This window comes from Oncorhynchus mykiss, chromosome 25 (assembly GCF_057628025.1).
Source record: "Oncorhynchus mykiss isolate SJ-2025 chromosome 25, ASM5762802v1, whole genome shotgun sequence".
In the NCBI taxonomy this organism is placed as follows: Eukaryota; Metazoa; Chordata; class Actinopteri; order Salmoniformes; family Salmonidae; genus Oncorhynchus; species Oncorhynchus mykiss.
The window spans coordinates 11,419,713-11,439,643 of record NC_143046.1 but is presented as its reverse complement, the minus strand read 5'-3'; the positions used below and the strand labels follow the sequence as shown (position 1 = coordinate 11,439,643).

Sequence of the window (19,931 nt, the reverse complement as noted above, 5' to 3'; positions counted from 1 at the left end):
CTCCTTTGTGTGAAACAGTGAAAATGTATTTAATTGTAGAATTGATTTCATACTTTTTACATGGTATACAAGAAACTTCAACTAAATATAGTATAGAGTCCAGTCAGAATAAGCATCTCTCTCATTATAACACTTCTCCTGAATAATATCTAGAGTCCAGTCAGAATAAGCATCTCTCTCATTATAATGCTTCTCCTGAAAAATATCTAGAGTCCAGTCAGAATAAGCCTCTCTTTCATTATAATGCTTCTCCTGAAGAATATCTCTCCTGAATGCGTAGAGGAATCTGATTCTCATTTACCCCCCTCCTCTGCTGTCGTTCCCCTCTAGATCTCTTCCTCTGTTTCATGTATAAAACAACCGTCACCAGAAACAGACAGAGCGAGGCCACCATGATGCCCAGACCTACCAGCAGGATCAACCGGGCATGTCTGTCGCATGCGGGCGTCTCAGCTGGCTTTTCAGAGGGCGTCTGGGCCAGTCTGTAGGGCAGGGATCTGGGTAGAGTTTCCAGGTGACATGGTTCCAAGGTGTCGTTGACCAGCAGATTGACCCAGACGGTGGTGTGGAGGGGCGCTGGTTTCCCACCGTCACCATGGGCTAAGGTTACATTACCGGACCGAGTGTCCAGCTGGAAGGGACTGCTGCTGCTGTCATCGTGGTGATGGGATGATGGAGAGGTGCCCGGTGATTCCCGCGCTGCGATGGTGTATTTGATCTCCGAGTTTAACCCTGAGTCCTCGTCGATGGCGTAGATCTTGGTTACCATGGTGCCCGTGGTGGTCCCCGTGGAGATGGTGAGACACGGCAGGTTGCTGCTGGGAAGGATGACCTGGGGCTGGTTGTCGTTGACATCCTCAATGAACACTGTTACCCTGGCGACGGAGGTCAGAGGTGACGGGCGTCCGTTGTCGGTGGCGAGCAGATCTAACTCGTGGCGGTCCTGTTTCTCGCAGTCGACATCGGCCATGTAGCGCAGCGTCCCCTGGACGTTGTCTATGACGAAGGGGCCGACACTGCTGTTCACCTCCGTCACCTCCACCTCCCCGTTAAGCCTTGTGTCCACGTCCGACACCCCCATCTTCCCCACCTGGGCCAGGGGAGGTATATTCTCAGGGAGGAAGAAGATGAAGTGAGGGGTGAGGAAGTCAGGAGCGTTATCATTCTGGTCCAGGACGGTGATTGTCACCATCACGGAAGACTTTAATGGAGGAGAGCCGTTATCTCTGGCTACAACTGTCAATCTGTGAACGTCCTGTTGTTCCCTGTCCAGGAGTGCAGAAACCGTCAGCTGACCTGTGTTTTGGTCGATTCTAAAAATGACCGCCGCCATGTGTGATAGTTGGCCCAGTTTGTAGGTGACCTGCCCGTTCAGACTGCTGTCTGCGTCCTGTGCGCAGACTCTCAGCAGAGACGCCCCAGGAGGGTTATTCTCCTCTATGTCTATCAGATAGTGACTCTGGAGAAACTGTGGAGCATTATCATTCACATCCACCACCCTCACCTGGATCGCTCTCCTGGGGAAGCCCTGAGCTGCAGGCTCCCCGACACCATCACGCATCACTACAGAAACATGATATTCACTCTTCATCTCATAGGCTAACGGCTTTGATGTCGACAGGAGGTATTTGCCATTCTGTCAGCTCAAAGAGAACGGCACCTCTCCTTCAATGGAGAGATACGATGAGCCTCTAACACTACTAGTAACCCCCGGTAGCTCTAGCAAAGCCAAGACAGTGGGGGGCTGGTTTTCCTGCAACACTATCGTCTGGTTTTGATGCTCTGCTATGAACCTGATCTTTATGCCATTTATGCCGTGTCTGCAGGGAGGCAGTGGGGGCCGCTGGCTAACACTTTCAACACCACCTCTTCTCCCCTGTCACTAACACTGTCACTGTGGCGGTCTCTGACGTCTCCTCTCAGGCTGATCAGGCCAGTGTGACTGTCCAGACTGAAGAGTTCCCTGGCCCGTTCTGAGACCTTGGGGCTGAGGGAGTAGGTAATGGCAGCGTTGGGGCCCAGGTCTAGGTCTGTGGCTCTGACCCTGGCTACTACTGTGTCTCTGGGTGATTCCGCTATAATAACCACTTTCTGGGTGCTGTCCAGGCTAAACTCTGGGCAGTTATCGTTCACGTCAGTTACTTTTATGAATAACGTTGCTGTGGCGCTTAGTGGGGTAGAACCACAGTCTGTGGCCACTAGAGTCATCTCATGAAGATCCTGCTTCTCGCGGTCTAGTCCTTGTCGCACAACCAAAAACAAAATGGCTGCTTCTTCTTCTACTGTCACACTGAAAAACCCACCATCTCCCTCTAGGTGGTACTGCAGCTGTCCGTTACGTCCCATGTCACTGTCTTCTGCCTGGTCGTCCAATAAGAAACTGGTGGGGACAGCCGCATCCTCAGAGACACTCAGATGGATCTCAGTGTTGTCAAAGTGAGGAGCCGTGGTCATTGATGTGCTCTACGACCACCATGAACTTCACCAGCTCTGCCTCAGGGCCCACGATGGCATCGTGTGGGACGATACACTCCCCAGCCTGAGGTTGGTCAGGACACAGGGCCTCTCGGTCCATCCTGCGATAGAGAGATAGTTTCTTTATCAGCAGCAGCTATACATTACAAGCATACAACAGCAATAAACATCAAAGTGCAACAATCCATCCAGTCATGTAAATAAATAGTCAAAAGGTCCTGTCGGCCACCAGATCATCTAGAATGAGTTACAATAAATAACCACCTGTGGTCGGAGGTGTAGACATCCCCTGTCCCCTGGTCCACCCTGAGGTAGACCTGGGTCAGGGGCTGGTAGAGGGGGGGGGGGGGGGGGGGATGTGGACCCCATGGACCCGACCCGGACCCCAGCTCCTCTGGAACCGAGAACTGAACGGAACCATAGCCTGAGATGGAACATGACAAGTACGTTCTAAAGGAGAACATAGAAGTGGAAAACGTGACTTGGAACACTAGAAGACATTGGTGTGAAGTAAACTACTGATATGTACCATGTTCTAAAGGAGAACCCGAATAGGGAACCTAAAACACTGGAGAACATTGTTGTGAGGTTGGAAAAACATTCATATGAGGAAATGATCCTCCTTGGAAGGCTATGAAGGAAACAGCTTCCTTTTGTGATCTATTATTAACAGTGGCATTACTAGCTCAGTGGTTACTGTAAAAGAAGGGACTGTGCCGTGTCCTAAATGGCACCGTATTCCCTATTTAGTGCACTTCTTTTGATCAGCGCCAAAGGGTAAAAAGGGTGCACTATTTAGGGAATAGGGTGGCATTGGGGACGCAGTGGGACTGTAATATAATCTGGGGGATCTCACCCTCTTTTTCCTTACTGTTCAAACCTACTGCACCATGACTAATGGCAAAACATGCTTGTGGAATTATATTTAAAAAAAACATTTAACAAAACATACACACACATCATTTATATGACAATTTACATATTTACATGATGATGTTCCATGTTAATAGTGAATAATAGCTATCATCAAGCATTGTTTTTTTTTTTTTTAAATCTAATGATTTTTACAGTAATTTTTACAGTAATTAGCATAGACCATTACAAGATATGACATGACAGATCAATTGCCCTATGGTTTATTAAGTGATAAAGTGACTGACTAATGGTTGACTGACCTGAAGGAGTCCCGCCCAGGTCATAGTATCATCTGTCACATGGCCCGTAGCCTCCACACATGACACCTGTCCGGGTTACCTCTGCCTGTCCGGGTTACCTCTGCCTGTCCGGGTTACCTCTGCCTGTCCGGGTTACCTCTGCCTCCACCACTGCTAAGAGTAGGGAGGAGAACTGGGAGGTAGCTGTACCTGTAGCCTACCTGGGTACAGTTAACACCCTCTCCTTCTCTCCCACCCCTCCCACCTGTCACTCTGCCAGACTAGTGTAGGGAGGAAGACTGGGGCTGGATCCCTGTAGCCTACCTGGGTACAGTTAACACCCTCTCCTTCTCTCCCACCCCTCCCACCTGTCACTCTGCCAGACTAGTGTAGGGAGGAAGACTAGGGCTGGATCCCTGTAGCCTACCTGGGAACTGCTGTGCCAACACTCACACACCTTGTGCCCCTCCCACTACAGGTAACCTAATAAGCTGATTGAACAGTGTGTAGCAGCCAATCAGAACAACTGGTTACTCAGTATTCTTTTCCTTCTTCCTGTAGCGTTTTTCTCTGGTTTAGTGGTTTGAGGAATTGACTAATTGAAAGTAAATGTAAAAGGATTATCTGAATGGTTCTGGTGAACGGAACAACAGAATATGAGATGTTAGATATGATATACAACAGGATTATCTGAATGGTTCTGGTGAACGGAACAACAGAATATGAGATGTTAGATATGATATACAACAGGATTATCTGAATGGTTCTGGTGAACGGAACAACAGAATATGAGATGTTAGATATGATATACAACAGGATTATCTGAATGGTTCTGGTGAACGGAACAACAGAATATGAGATGTTAGATATGATATACAACAGGATTATCTGAATGGTTCTGGTGAACGGAACAACGGAACAACAGAATATGAGATGTTAGATATGACATACAACAGGATTATCTGAATGGTTCTGGTGAACGGAACAACGGAACAACGGAATATGAGATGTTAGATATGACATACAACAGGATTATCTGAATGGTTCTGGTGAACGGAACAACGGAACAACGGAATATGAGATGTTAGATATGATATACAACAGGATTATCTGAATGGTTCTGGTGAACGGAACAACAGAATATGAGATGTTAGATATGATATACAACAGGATTATCTGAATGGTTCTGGTGAACGGAACAACGGAACAACAGAATATGAGATGTTAGATATGATATACAACAGGATTATCTGAATGGTTCTGGTGAACGGAACAACAGAATATGAGATGTTAGATATGACATACAACAGGATTATCTGAATGGTTCTGGTGAACGGAACAACGGAACAACAGAATATGAGATGTTAGATATGATATACAACAGGATTATCTGAATGGTTCTGGTGAACGGAACAACAGAATATGAGATGTTAGATATGATATACAACAGGATTATCTGAATGGTTCTGGTGAACGGAACAACAGAATATGAGATGTTAGATATGATATACAACAGGATTATCTGAATGGTTCTGGTGAACGGAACAACGGAATATGAGATGTTAGATATGATATACAACAGGATTATCTGAATGGTTCTGGTGAACGGAACAACAGAATATGAGATGTTAGATATGATATACAACAGGATTATCTGAATGGTTCTGGTGAACGGAACAACGGAACAACAGAATATGAGATGTTAGATATGATATACAACAGGATTATCTGAATGGTTCTGGTGAACGGAACAACGGAATATGAGATGTTAGATATGATATACAACAGGATTATCTGAATGGTTCTGGTGAACGGAACAACAGAATATGAGATGTTAGATATGATATACAACAGGATTATCTGAATGGTTCTGGTGAACGGAACAACGGAACAACAGAATATGAGATGTTAGATATGACATACAAAAGGTTATTCTCTGTAACCGTGGTAACATACCTACTGTTATACATGATGAGAAAGAAGTCCGTTTTAGGGAAAGTTATTCTACCACAAAGTTCCAATTCCACCTGTGTCAACTGTGGCCACAAATGGCAAGTGATCACTGTGGTCACAGAGTGCTTCCCCAATTCTAAAATTGGCCAATTAAAAATAGAAATATAACTCTAAAAGGGCTATAATCTTTCCTCCCCAGATGTGTAGTGTGTGTCTATGTTGTTCATACAACCAGTAAATCAGTCAGTAGGACAGAGGTCTGCGTTGGCATTGACATGAATTGTAACGTTTCATTCTCACTTATTGAGTGACCCCTGTTGGTTGGTTAGCATAGTTTCAGGTGACTTTACAATAATGGGCCTTTACAGTGAAAATACTTGGGGGTTAATTTACAAAAATCATGATAAGAAGTAACTTTATAATTAGACATTTAAGGTGGGCTAATGTTAGTAAAGATGCTTTCCTGGGAAAACAGCAATATGATAGACAGATTGGCTGTTTATAATAGATAATAGGCAACAGTAGCCCTACAATTTATTACAAAAAGGTTGAAATCATAGATCAAATATTTTAGCAAAATCGCATCATTCTGTTCTTTAATTTCCTTCCGAGATGATTTTTGTGACCCATTGAAAACACCGTGAGTTGTACAGGGCCATCAACAGAGTTGAATCTCAGGGCTCAGTCCTGAAAACCAGGGGCTGAGGGGTTTGTGTTCTGAGAAAAAAATTGCCCTTTCTAAAAATAATTTCTGCAACTCTATGTCATTTTACATGACTGGAGACATTACAATAATATTTCTTTATAAGATGTCAAACTATTCTGACATTTACACACTGAGATCAATAAAACGAACGACCTATGTCTTAAATGCGACCAAGCGCATTGGTCAATGAAAAGAGTGGATACACTGATTTTATGCCTACAATATGAGGAGGAAATTATCCACCAATTTTCCAGTGGCACTCACCTATTCAAACAGATTTTTCCCCGCAATTGTATTTTGAAATATTGCGAAATACCGTCCAGCTGCTGCCTGCTGTTTCATTGACAGCCACAACTTATTGACAGCCACAACTCAACAATCAACTGTTATATATTTGCCACCGCCTATTTGCGGGATTCCAGACTGTAGACGAGCCCTGTGCGCCCATAATGTGACAAAACACAATCTAAAGCATTTAATTTAAATTTTAAATACACTATTGATCCTCTGAGGCTAAATTATACTAGTGTAGCATTTGACATGATTTTATTTAGAGACAGGAGTAATTATATAATTTGACAAACGTATTTCATTTTATCTACAGCACTTCCAGCACCCCTTCCTGCAGCGCTATGTTTTCTTCCATGTTCCAAGGCCAAATAAATGAATCAACACTTCTTCTTATTCATTCAATCGATTGTGATCAGTAACCCCATATGAGGTTATTGTGTAGGTAGGCCTACTGTTACTATAATACTTCAAATAATCTATCAGCAAGTAGCCTAGCCTACAATTACGAAAATAAATTCAGTAGGCTGTCAATGAAACCAGTAGTGGTTTCAGCTATATTGTTATTGAAACGTCGTATACCATATGACCTTGTTAAACAATAAAAGCACATGTCAAATGACTTGAATAGCCAATGGGAAAAGTGTACAAATGTGTATTCGCATCAGTAGGCTAAGTGACTGAAATGCATCAGGAAAGTATTGGAAGGTTCAGGAAAACATCAGGGAAGCTCATAAAGTAGACTGTAGTCGCGTGTAGAGAAGAGCTGCCTTGCTTTATATAGCGAGACTAATGATCCTGAGCACTCACCTCAATTTAGCTGACATTTCCCAGTCTAATTTTAACCAAATATCCAAACGGACATTCAGTGAAAACTAAAATCGGAGTTTCCATGCTTGTTTCAAGGCAGTCCCAATCAAAACGGTGCTGGAATCACCAGTTGACCACACATGGCAATTGATTTTCAGTTATTATAACCAGTGGTGTAGTGCTGTTTGTTTCAGGTAGTCTATTAATCCATCGTTTCTGAATGAAAGTTGGTACCGACATGACGCCTATTGTATAAAATAATTTTAGAATATACATACAATACAACATCCAAATTGCATGATTGTCTATGTCTACACATACTGTAAGAGGCTAAAGGAACATTGTCTCCTTTTAAAAATCCCAAAACACCAAATGAGGCCTACCTTATTATAAATGAGGTCATTATCACTGTCAATCATGAATGATAATTCTTCACGTTTTACAGGTGAAACGTCCGTGCTGCATGCATGCCAACCATTTGATCCCAGTCAGTTTCATGGGAATAGGCATTTTGATCTTCTTGGATGATGTAAGGGTGACTAACAGGCCTAACGAATCAGATGTTGAGAGCAAAAAAATATATATATATTTCAGAACAATCATCCTAAATTGTTACAAGAAATGACATGGTGTTTTTGGTATAAGTGTAGCCTGACATTATCATGCTATTATATTCTGTTTGTTATGTAGAATACTAATGAATCATTAAGTGACCTTGCGAGACACAGCACCATTCTGAGAAGTGCATATAATGGTTGGATGGCTTTGGAAGTTTCACAAAACCACAGTTCCATTACCTAAGTGGTGCATTCAGTTGACTACAATTTATTTTTACACCATTGCAGCATCAGCGCAAAAATATTTGTGGCGTAAGCCCCGAAAGCTAGGTCCTGGTGACGTTCAGGGAGTTGCATAAGCATCTATCTCGGGGTTTTCTGAGACTGTTCCGTTCATTAATTTTCCCTCTCCCTTTACTGTTACTTTCGAGACGCCCACTCACTACTGTACCACAGAAGCCGCGCGCAGTGACCTGATTGGGTGCTGCAGAGAGCGTCTTTTCCGGTTGTGAGTAGAGTCTATGGAGGCTTTATAAACAGAAGACCCCACCTATCAACTTGAAACTTCACTTCTTGAACAGTTTCTGTCTTCTATAAGTCATAGACGCACAATTCCAGCTTTTCAGAATGTCTACAGAGAACTTTTCAGGCGAGTCTTGAGCGTTGAATTGATTTTTTTACATTTTTATTATTAGGCTATTGATTATTGCAGCGTTGTTCATTGTATTTTATTCCTGCTGTTGAAGATTTAATGTGGATTGATTTTGTTTGGTATACAATTTAGTTTTTAATGGCAAATTTTGAAAAACTTTGAATCTCTTTAGTCCTATTATTAATAGGCTGATTAAAATAAACGTGTAAAATAATTCATGAATTGAATTATTCCCACTCTAATTTAAACCATTTTCTAAATCCCCTATCAGACTTGGAGCTGGAGCTAACTGATCTGCTCCAGGAGTTCGCTGACGTGGTTGAGGAGTTGAGAGAGCCTTCCCAAAGCGTTCCGTACGAATACGAGCTGCTCTTGTCTGAAGCCAAACGGCGCACCGGGCTAGGGGACGACGGCTCAGTGGTCAGTGACAGCGGCGTGGAGGACAATAGTGACTGCAGTGAGTAGCCTTTAGGTTTAAACCTTTATGGTCGTGTGTCCCATACATGCGTGGGGTTTGTGCGTAAACGATGACTCAGATGGAGAATATGCCTATGGGTAGCCGCGTGTTGAGCCCCTTTCCTCAACCCACACTTGACATCTTTTTTTTTACTGGCGACAGCATCGGTTCACGAACATGCATCAACTTTACATGAAATTAGAGAATCACACAAAATAACACTATTTCAACTAATGCACGTTTTCTCCATGACATCTAATGGATTTGTATTACTGTCTGTGGATGAAGGGTTGCGTTATCTTATTTAACACATCATTCAATCTGAAAGTTATATTCAACATTAGCTACCAGAATGGTCTGCTGTAGCTCAGTTGGTAGAGCTTGGAGTTTGAAATGCCAGGGTTGTGGTTTTGATTCCTGGGGTCACCCATATGTAAAATGTATGCAGGTATGCTTTGGATCAAGTGTCTACCGAATGGCTTATATTTAATCAATAAGGCCTGAGAGGGTGTGGTATATGGCCAAATACCAGGCTCAGGGCTCTTCTTATGCACAACTGCTTGGCTCCAGATCTGGTATAGTCATATACCACAAACCCCCCGAGGTGCCTTATTGCTATTATAAACTGGTTACCAACGTAATTAGAGCAGTAAAAATATATGTTTTCTCATACCTGTGGTATACAGCTTTCAGCCAATCAGCATTCAGGGCTTGAACCACTCAGTTTATAATATGTATTAGTTGTGCCACGTGTGGATGTGTTCTTGTGGTCTAACCTCTCTCTCTCTCTCTCTCTCTCTCTCTCTCTCTCTCTCTCTCTCTCTCTCTCGCTCTCTCTCTCTCTCTCTCTCTCTCTCTCTCTCTCTCTCTCTCTCTCTCTCTCTCTCTCTCTCTCTCTCTCTCTCTCTCTCTCTCCTCTCTCCCTCTCTCCCTCCAGGCAGTGAGACGTTTCTGGGTAACAGTTTGAACGCCAGCGAAGAAGAGATCCACACTGCAGGCATAACAGTGATGCCCAAAGGTAAGGAGACCAATACCATTACATCTCAACCCATCACCATGTAAACTAGCTCGGAGCTATCTAACCAGATGGAGTTGTAGTAGGACATTACTATCAGTCCATACACAGATCACTACCACTTTCACACAGATAATTAGAGCATTTACAATAGATCACTATTGATTTGAGTTTACACAACAAAGCTGGGCCGCTGTGCTTCTACAGCCTGTCTCCTGCAGGGCTATTGAGCCTCATCATTGGGTGGTGGAGCGGGGGTTTAGGGTAGGAGCAGCTGTGTGTGGCTGGGTGAAAGGGGGCCACATTGTCTAATGTAGATGATGGAATAATGTTCATTGAAAGACCACAGAGTGCTGGTTGAGGGGGCACCAGTCTGTCTGTCTCCATTATACTGGCACACGTGGCACTACTTAAGACATACATTAGACATACATAACACTACTTAAGACATACATTATACATACATAACACTACGTAAGATACATACATTTGACTTACATAACATTACTTAAGCGATGCATTAGACATACATAGCAATACATAAAGCATACATAAGCCATACATAAGCTAAACATAACACTAGAATATCCACGTCAGTCAGTCTAAGGTGTGCTGCAGGCGCCTCACTGGCTCAGTGGAGTTTTATATTATGGGCTGTTTAAGAGGAGATTTTTTATAAAACAGCTGAATAAGAGTCTGTGAATCTTATTTTCCATCTTGGTTAAACCAGGGGTTGTGTCCTGACTCCTTCATTGTGTTCCAAATGGTACCCTATTTCCTATATAGTCCACTACATTTAACCAGGGCCCTAAGGGCTCTAGGGAATAGGGTGACATTTGGGATGCAGGTTCTTCTTATATAATTCTGGGAGTTGGATCCCATTTCCTGCTCTGGTCCAAAGGAGGAAATGCCAGTGAACATAGAGCTGCTACTGCTGCATCTCTCCACAGAAATGTTCCATTCAACCACTCTGGTTTTCTCCATTCTCACATGCTCTCCCTTTTCTCTTCAGCCAGAATGGGAGACACAGGAGACCTACAGAGATTCATCGACAGTTTGGACCGGGAACTTGCTGGTATGCATCTCAAAACAAAACAAAAATCCTCCACAGCTGGACAATCTCTTTATATCTCTTTAGTCTAGTGTTTCAATCTCTTTATATCTCTAGTGTAGTGTTTCAATCTCTTTATATATCTTTAGTCTAGTGTTTCAATCTCTTTATATCTCTTTAGTCTAGTGTTTCAATCTCTTTATATCTCTAGTGTAGTGTTTCAATCTCTTTATATATCTTTAGTCTAGTGTTTCAATCTCTTTATATATCTTTAGTCTAGTGTTTCAATCTCTTTATATATCTCTAGTCTAGTGTTTCAATCTCTTTATATATCTTTAGTCTAGTGTTTCAATCTCTTTATATCTCTTTAGTCTAATGTTTCAATCTCTTTATATATCTTTAGTCTAGTGTTTCAATCTCTTTATATATCTTTAGTCTAGTGTTTCAATCTCTTTATATAGCTCTAGTGTAGTGTTTCAATCTCTTTATATATATTTAGTCTAGTGTTTCAATCTCTTTATATATCTTTAGTCTAGTGTTTCAATCTCTTTATATATCTCTAGTGTAGTGTTTCAATCTCTTTATATATCTTTAGTCTAGTGTTTCAATCTCTTTATATCTCTTTAGTCTAGTGTTTCAATCTCTTTATATATCTCTAGTGTAGTGTTTCAATCTCTTTATATATCTTTAGTCTAGTGTTTCAATCTCTTTAAATATCTCTAGTCTAGTGTTTCAATCTCTTTATATATCTTTAGTCTAGTGTTTCAATCTCTTTATATCTCTTTAGTCTAGTGTTTCAATCTCTTTATATATCTCTAGTGTAGTGTTTCAATCTATTTATATATCTTTAGTCTAGTGTTTCAATCTCTTTATATCTCTTTAGTCTAGTGTTTCAATCTCTTTATATCTCTAGTGTAGTGTTTCAATCTCTTTATATATCTTTAGTCTAGTGTTTCAATCTCTTTATATCTCTTTAGTCTAGTGTTTCAATCTCTTTATATCTCTAGTGTAGTGTTTCAATCTCTTTATATATCTTTAGTCTAGTGTTTCAATCTCTTTATATATCTTTAGTCTAGTGTTTCAATCTCTTTATATATCTCTAGTCTAGTGTTTCAATCTCTTTATATATCTTTAGTCTAGTGTTTCAATCTCTTTATATCTCTTTAGTCTAATGTTTCAATCTCTTTATATATCTTTAGTCTAGTGTTTCAATCTCTTTATATATCTTTAGTCTAGTGTTTCAATCTCTTTATATAGCTCTAGTGTAGTGTTTCAATCTCTTTATATATATTTAGTCTAGTGTTTCAATCTCTTTATATATCTTTAGTCTAGTGTTTCAATCTCTTTATATATCTCTAGTGTAGTGTTTCAATCTCTTTATATATCTTTAGTCTAGTGTTTCAATCTCTTTATATCTCTTTAGTCTAGTGTTTCAATCTCTTTATATATCTCTAGTGTAGTGTTTCAATCTCTTTATATATCTTTAGTCTAGTGTTTCAATCTCTTTAAATATCTCTAGTCTAGTGTTTCAATCTCTTTATATATCTTTAGTCTAGTGTTTCAATCTCTTTATATCTCTTTAGTCTAGTGTTTCAATCTCTTTATATATCTCTAGTGTAGTGTTTCAATCTATTTATATATCTTTAGTCTAGTGTTTCAATCTCTTTATATATCTTTAGTCTAGTGTTTCAATCTCTTTATATCTCTTTAGTCTAATGTTTCAATCTCTTTATATATCTTTAGTCTAGTGTTTCAATCTCTTTATATATCTTTAGTCTAGTGTTTCAATCTCTTTATATAGCTCTAGTGTAGTGTTTCAATCTCTTTATATATATTTAGTCTAGTGTTTCAATCTCTTTATATATCTTTAGTCTAGTGTTTCAATCTCTTTATATATCTCTAGTGTAGTGTTTCAATCTCTTTATATATCTTTAGTCTAGTGTTTCAATCTCTTTATATCTCTTTAGTCTAGTGTTTCAATCTCTTTATATATCTCTAGTGTAGTGTTTCAATCTCTTTATATATCTTTAGTCTAGTGTTTCAATCTCTTTAAATATCTCTAGTCTAGTGTTTCAATCTCTTTATATATCTTTAGTCTAGTGTTTCAATCTCTTTATATCTCTTTAGTCTAGTGTTTCAATCTCTTTATATATCTCTAGTGTAGTGTTTCAATCTATTTATATATCTTTAGTCTAGTGTTTCAATCTCTTTATATCTCTTTAGTCTAGTGTTTCAATCTCTTTATATCTCTAGTGTAGTGTTTCAATCTCTTTATATATCTTTAGTCTAGTGTTTCAATCTCTTTATATCTCTTTAGTCTAGTGTTTCAATCTCTTTATATCTCTAGTGTAGTGTTTCAATCTCTTTATATATCTTTAGTCTAGTGTTTCAATCTCTTTATATATCTTTAGTCTAGTGTTTCAATCTCTTTATATATCTCTAGTCTAGTGTTTCAATCTCTTTATATATCTTTAGTCTAGTGTTTCAATCTCTTTATATCTCTTTAGTCTAATGTTTCAATCTCTTTATATATCTTTAGTCTAGTGTTTCAATCTCTTTATATATCTTTAGTCTAGTGTTTCAATCTCTTTATATAGCTCTAGTGTAGTGTTTCAATCTCTTTATATATATTTAGTCTAGTGTTTCAATCTCTTTATATATCTTTAGTCTAGTGTTTCAATCTCTTTATATATCTCTAGTGTAGTGTTTCAATCTCTTTATATATCTTTAGTCTAGTGTTTCAATCTCTTTATATCTCTTTAGTCTAGTGTTTCAATCTCTTTATATATCTCTAGTGTAGTGTTTCAATCTCTTTATATATCTTTAGTCTAGTGTTTCAATCTCTTTAAATATCTCTAGTCTAGTGTTTCAATCTCTTTATATATCTTTAGTCTAGTGTTTCAATCTCTTTATATCTCTTTAGTCTAGTGTTTCAATCTCTTTATATATCTCTAGTGTAGTGTTTCAATCTATTTATATATCTTTAGTCTAGTGTTTCAATCTCTTTATATCTCTTTAGTCTAGTGTTTCAATCTCTTTATATATCTCTAGTCTAGTGTTTCAATCTCTTTATATATCTTTAGTCTAGTGTTTCAATCTCTTTATATCTCTTTAGTCTAGTCTTTCAATCTCTTTATATCTCTTTAGTCTAGTGTTTCAATCTCTTTATATATCTTTAGTCTAGTGTTTCAATCTCTTTATATATCTCTAGTGTAGTGTTTCAATCTCTTTATATATCTTTAGTCTAGTGTTTCAATCTCTTTATATCTCTTTAGTCTAGTGTTTCAATCTCTTTATATATCTTTAGTCTAGTGTTTCAATCTCTTTATATATCTTTAGTCTAGTGTTTCAATCTCTTTATATCTCTTTAGTCTAGTGTTTCAATCTCTTTATATGTCTCTAGTGTAGTGTTTCAATCTCTTTATATATCTCTTTAGTCTAGTGTTTCAATCTCTTTATATCTCTTTAGTCTAGTGTTTCAATCTCTTTATATATCTTTAGTCTAGTGTTTCAATCTCTTTATATATCTTTAGTCTAGTGTTTCAATCTCTTTATATCTCTTTAGTCTAGTGTTTCAATCTCTTTATATATCTCTAGTGTAGTGTTTCAATCTCTTTATATATCTTTAGTCTAGTGTTTCAATCTCTTTATATCTCTTTAGTCTAATGTTTCAATCTCTTTATATATCTTTAGTCTAGTGTTTCAATCTCTTTATATATCTCTAGTGTAGTGTTTCAATCTCTTTATATATCTTTAGTCTAGTGTTTCAATCTCTTTATATATCTCTAGTGTAGTGTTTCAATCTCTTTATATATCTCTTTAGTCTAGTGTTTCAATCTCTTTATATCTCTTTAGTCTAGTGTTTCAATCTCTTTATATATCTCTAGTGTAGTGTTTCAATCTCTTTATATATCTTTAGTCTAGTGTTTCAATCTCTTTATATCTCTTTAGTCTAATGTTTCAATCTCTTTATATATCTTTAGTCTAGTGTTTCAATCTCTTTATATATCTCTAGTCTAGTGTTTCAATCTCTTTATATATCTTTAGTCTAGTGTTTCAATCTCTTTATATATCTCTAGTGTAGTGTTTCAATCTCTTTATATATATTTAGTCTAGTGTTTCAATCTCTTTATATCTCTTTAGTCTAGTGTTTCAATCTCTTTATATATCTTTAGTCTAGTGTTTCAATCTCTTTATATATCTCTAGTGTAGTGTTTCAATCTCTTTATATATATTTAGTCTAGTGTTTCAATCTCTTTATATCTCTTTAGTCTAGTGTTTCAATCTCTTTATGTATCTCTAGTGTAGTGTTTCAATCTCTTTATATATCTTTAGTGTAGTGTTTCAATCTCTTTATATATCTCTAGTCTAGTGTTTCAATCTCTTTATATATCTTTAGTCTAGTGTTTCAATCTCTTTATATCTCTTTAGTCTAGTGTGTCAATCTCTTTATATCTCTTTAGTCTAGTGTTTCAATCTCTTTATATATCTTTAGTCTAGTGTTTTAATCTCTTTATATATCTCTAGTGTAGTGTTTCAATCTCTTTATATATCTCTTTAGTCTAGTGTTTCAATCTCTTTATATCTCTTTAGTCTAGTGTGTCAATCTCTTTATATCTCATTTGGCTAGTGTTTCAATCTCTTTATATATCTTTAGTATAGTGTTTCAATCTCTTTATATATCTCTAGTGTAGTGTTTCAATCTCTTTATATATATTTAGTCTAGTGTTTCAAATCTCTTTATATCTCTTTAGTCTAGTGTTTCAATCTCTTTATATATCTTTAGTCTAGTGTTTCAATCTCTTTATATATCTTTAGTCTAGTGTTTCAATCTCTTTATATATCTCTAGTGTAGTGTTTCAATCTCTTTATATATATTTAGTCTAGTGTTTCAAATCTCTTTATATCTCTTTAGTCTAGTGTTTCAATCTCTTTATATATCTTTAGTCTAATGTTTCAATCTCTTTATATATCTTTAGTCTAGTGTTTCAATCTCTTTATATATCTCTAGTGTAGTGTTTCAATCTCTTTATATATCTTTAGTCTAGTGTTTCAATCTCTTTATATATCTCTAGTGTAGTGTTTCAATCTCTTTATATATATTTAGTCTAGTGTTTCAATCTCTTTATATATCTTTAGTCTAGTGTTTCAATCTCTTTATATCTCTTTAGTCTAGTGTGTCAATCTCTTTATATCTCTTTAGTCTAGTGTTTCAATCTCTTTATATATCTTTAGTCTAGTGTTTCAATCTCTTTATATATCTCTAGTGTAGTGTTTCAATCTCTTTATATATATTTAGTCTAGTGTTTCAAATCTCTTTATATCTCTTTAGTCTAGTGTTTCAATCTCTTTATATATCTTTAGTCTAGTGTTTCAATCTCTTTATATATCTTTAGTCTAGTGTTTCAATCTCTTTATATATCTCTAGTGTAGTGTTTCAATCTCTTTATATATATATTTAGTCTAGTGTTTCAATCTCTTTATATCTCTTTAGTCTAGTGTTTCAATCTCTTTATATATCTTTAGTCTAGTGTTTCAATCTCTTTATATATCTCTAGTGTAGTGTTTCAATCTCTTTATATATCTTTAGTCTAGTGTTTCAATCTCTTTATATCTCTTTAGTCTAGTGTTTCAATCTCTTTATATCCCTTTAGTGGGGTGGCAGGTAGGCTAGTGGTTAGAGTGTTGGACTAGTAACCGAAAGGTTGGAAGATCAAATCCTTGAGCTGACAAGGTAAAATCTGTTGTTATGCCCCTGAACAAGGCCGTTAACCCACTGTTCCCGCTGTGCCGTCATTGAAAATAAGAATTTGTTCTTAACTGACTTGCCTAGTTAAATGAAGGTAAAAAAAATCTCTTTAGTCTAGTGTTTCAATGCCAGCTGAGGTCAGTTTATTTTCTATAGGTCTTTAATATTATTCATTTATTTACTTCTAGTTAGGCCTTTAATATTATCAATTTCCTTTTCCATTGAAATGCTAACACGTAGAGCAGCTCGTAGCCAGTAACCTACAAGCCGCATAGTGCACTGCTTTTGACCAGAGCCCTATGAGGTAATAAAGCCCTATGAGGGAATAGGGTGCCATTTGGAACTCAAACTGGGTCTCATCCTTGTAGTATCCAGCTGAATCACAGCTCCTCTAGTGTCTAAATGCAGTATCCAGCTGAATCACAGCTCCTCTAGTGTCTAAATGCAGTATCCAGCTGAATCCCAGATCTCCTCTAGTGTCTAAATGCAGTATCCAGCTGAATCCCAGCTCCTCTAGTGTCTAAATGCAGTATCCAGCTCAATCCCAGCTCCTCTAGTGAATAAATGCAGTATCCAGCTGAATCCCAGATCTCCTCTAATGTCTAAATGCAGTATCCAGCTGAATCCCAGATCTCCTCTAGTGTCTAAATGCCATGTCTGCAGGGTTGAGGTGGGCTATCTACACACCCTCCAGTGATAGTAGTCTACAGTACATGACTATCTTACCACTATCAGCAGAGAGGCAGTGCTGTTTGAGAACACACAGAGACGAAGATACACACACACACACACACACACACACACACACACACACACACACACACACACACACACACACACACACACACACACACACACACACACACACACACACACACACACACACACACACACACACACACACACACACACATACACATACACACCGTGTTATCAGACACAGATAAGTGCTGTTCCCGATGAATCATAACTGTCCTCGGCATCTGTACCAGACTGCTGCATGCTAATGACTGTGCGTTTGTTTGTGTCTGTCTGACAGAGATGTGAGCGGAGAGACGGAGAGAGATGCGGAGAGACGGAGACTGAGAGAGAGAGCTGCTGAGACCACGGGGAGAGCGAAGAGAGAACAGACCAGAGGCTGCACGACTGGCTACCTGTGAACACACAACCACACTGATCTAAAACAGTTCTGTTCTGTTCGGAGAAAGCCAGCTCTCTCTTGGCCAATTTGGGGGGGGGGGAAGGATAAACATGAGGAATTAAAAGAGCATCATGTTCCAATATCTAGAACACCACTGGACCTGAGGTGGTAGACTACATCCCTTCCCTCAGACTGGCGACGTATTCACACCTAAATCATGCTGTTTTATAGTCAACGTGAATCTCTTCAATAGGAGAACATGATGTGTGTGAAATGGCATCCAAGTACAACACTTGCTAATCACAAGATCTATAGTGGGAAACGTAGGGTCTATGCCAACCTGCTGTTTCCTGATGGAAGGCCTTATAATAGTGACACCCGTTGTCCTCATCACAACCCAATGTGTTAGACCTCCCCCGTGTATAGTCATTCTTCAAAATGAGTTTTATATTGTAAAGTCGAAAGTGATGTACAGTATTATATTGTCTATACTACAAACAGACCACTGCCTAACCTGATGATGATGATGATGATGATGATTTTTGTACAGATGAATAAAGATAGTTAAAAAAACTAACCTTTGCTGTATTTTTAAGTTATTTAAGAGCAATTGAATAATCTAAAAACAAGTGGGTGGAAAATGTACAGTGAAAAGTAAGTGAGCAAAATGTAATTTCACATGATATCATTAATCAATCAATCAAGGAATCAAATGTATTCATAAAGGCCATTTTACATCAGCCGATGTCACAAAGTGCTATACAGAAACCCAGCCTAAATCCCCAAACAGCAAGCAATGCTGATGTAGAAGCACGGTGGCTAGGAAAAACTCCCTAGAATGGCAGAAACCTAGGAAGAAACCTAGAAAGAAATCAGGCTCTGAGGGGTGGCCAGTCCTCTTCTGGCTGTGCTGGGTGGAGATTTTAACAGAACATGGCCAAGATGTTTAAATGTTCATAGATGACCAGCATGGTCAAATAATAATAATCACAGTGTTTGTAGAGGGTGCAACAGGTCAGCACCTCAGGAGTAAATGTCAGTTGGCTTTTCATAGCCGAGCATTCAGAGTTAGACAGCAGGTGCGGTAGAGAGAGTCGAAAACAACAGGTTAATGACATATAGCACTTTTCCAACTTCTCAAAGCTCTTTACATTGTTTGGGGGGGAGGGGGGGGGGGGGCATCAGCTATGTCACAGAGGAGATATGAGTGAATATGTTGAATAGATGAAATAATAAATACAAAAATAGAGGAATACGCGTGACTGCTGGCTTCTACTTCTCTTTTAGTCTTACTGCTAGTATCACACCTACAACTGCCTGTACCCTCCGTTCACCTTACTCTGTCTCTGCCTGGGCCTTTCTTCACTTCCTGTTGTCTCCACTTCCTGTACGACTCCTCTGATTGGTTGGCAGAAGTGAAACTCCAAACAAAATCAGGAAACACAAATCTATCCCTGGCACTGCTCGCAGACAGTTAAAGGTGGGAAGTGCGTCAGTAGAGTGTGATGGCATAACAATAGTGATTTAGTCTATGTTTAGCATTGTTGTCCGAGGATCAGAGGGTCAGGGATGAGACTATAACTATTGCTGCTCTCTCTAAGAGGCGACTACTGAGAAGCTGAATAGTTGGTAATTTAAAGACTTTAATTATATTCTATTTGTCTCTACTGACACCCTATTTCCTAGATAGTTCACTATTATATGCATCTCAATTGACACCCTAAGGGCACCCAAATGGCACCCTATTGACACCCTAATGACACCCGAATGACACCAAAACGACACGCTATTGACGCCCTATTGCCACCCTAATGACACCCGCAGGACACCCTATTTACACCCGAATTACTCCCAAATTACACCCTATTTACACACTAATGACACCCCATTTACACCCCAATGACACCCGAATGACACCCTAAA

General features: G+C 38.6%; 3 protein-coding genes across 4 annotated transcripts in view; 1 reads left to right on the top strand and 2 right to left on the bottom strand.

Annotated features, from left to right (window-relative positions):
• The window catches only part of LOC110504367 (rho-related GTP-binding protein RhoG), a 666,992-nt gene that overhangs the window by 327,538 nt on the left and 319,523 nt on the right, over positions 1 to 19,931 (bottom strand). The gene's annotated exons all lie outside the window — the stretch shown is intronic.
• LOC110504370 (protocadherin-20-like) lies at positions 239 to 1,561 on the bottom strand. Its single transcript, XM_090221535.1, has one exon. It carries the CDS (start codon positions 1,559 to 1,561, stop codon positions 239 to 241), a length of 1,323 nt encoding a protein of 440 aa, XP_090077661.1.
• On the top strand, positions 8,396 to 18,585 carry LOC110504574 (regulator of cell cycle RGCC). The gene is made up of 5 exons (XM_036970273.2): positions 8,396 to 8,592; positions 8,867 to 9,052; positions 9,990 to 10,070; positions 11,080 to 11,142; positions 17,907 to 18,585. Exons 1-5 carry the CDS (start codon positions 8,571 to 8,573, stop codon positions 17,912 to 17,914), a joined length of 360 nt encoding a protein of 119 aa, XP_036826168.1. The 5' UTR covers positions 8,396 to 8,570; the 3' UTR covers positions 17,915 to 18,585.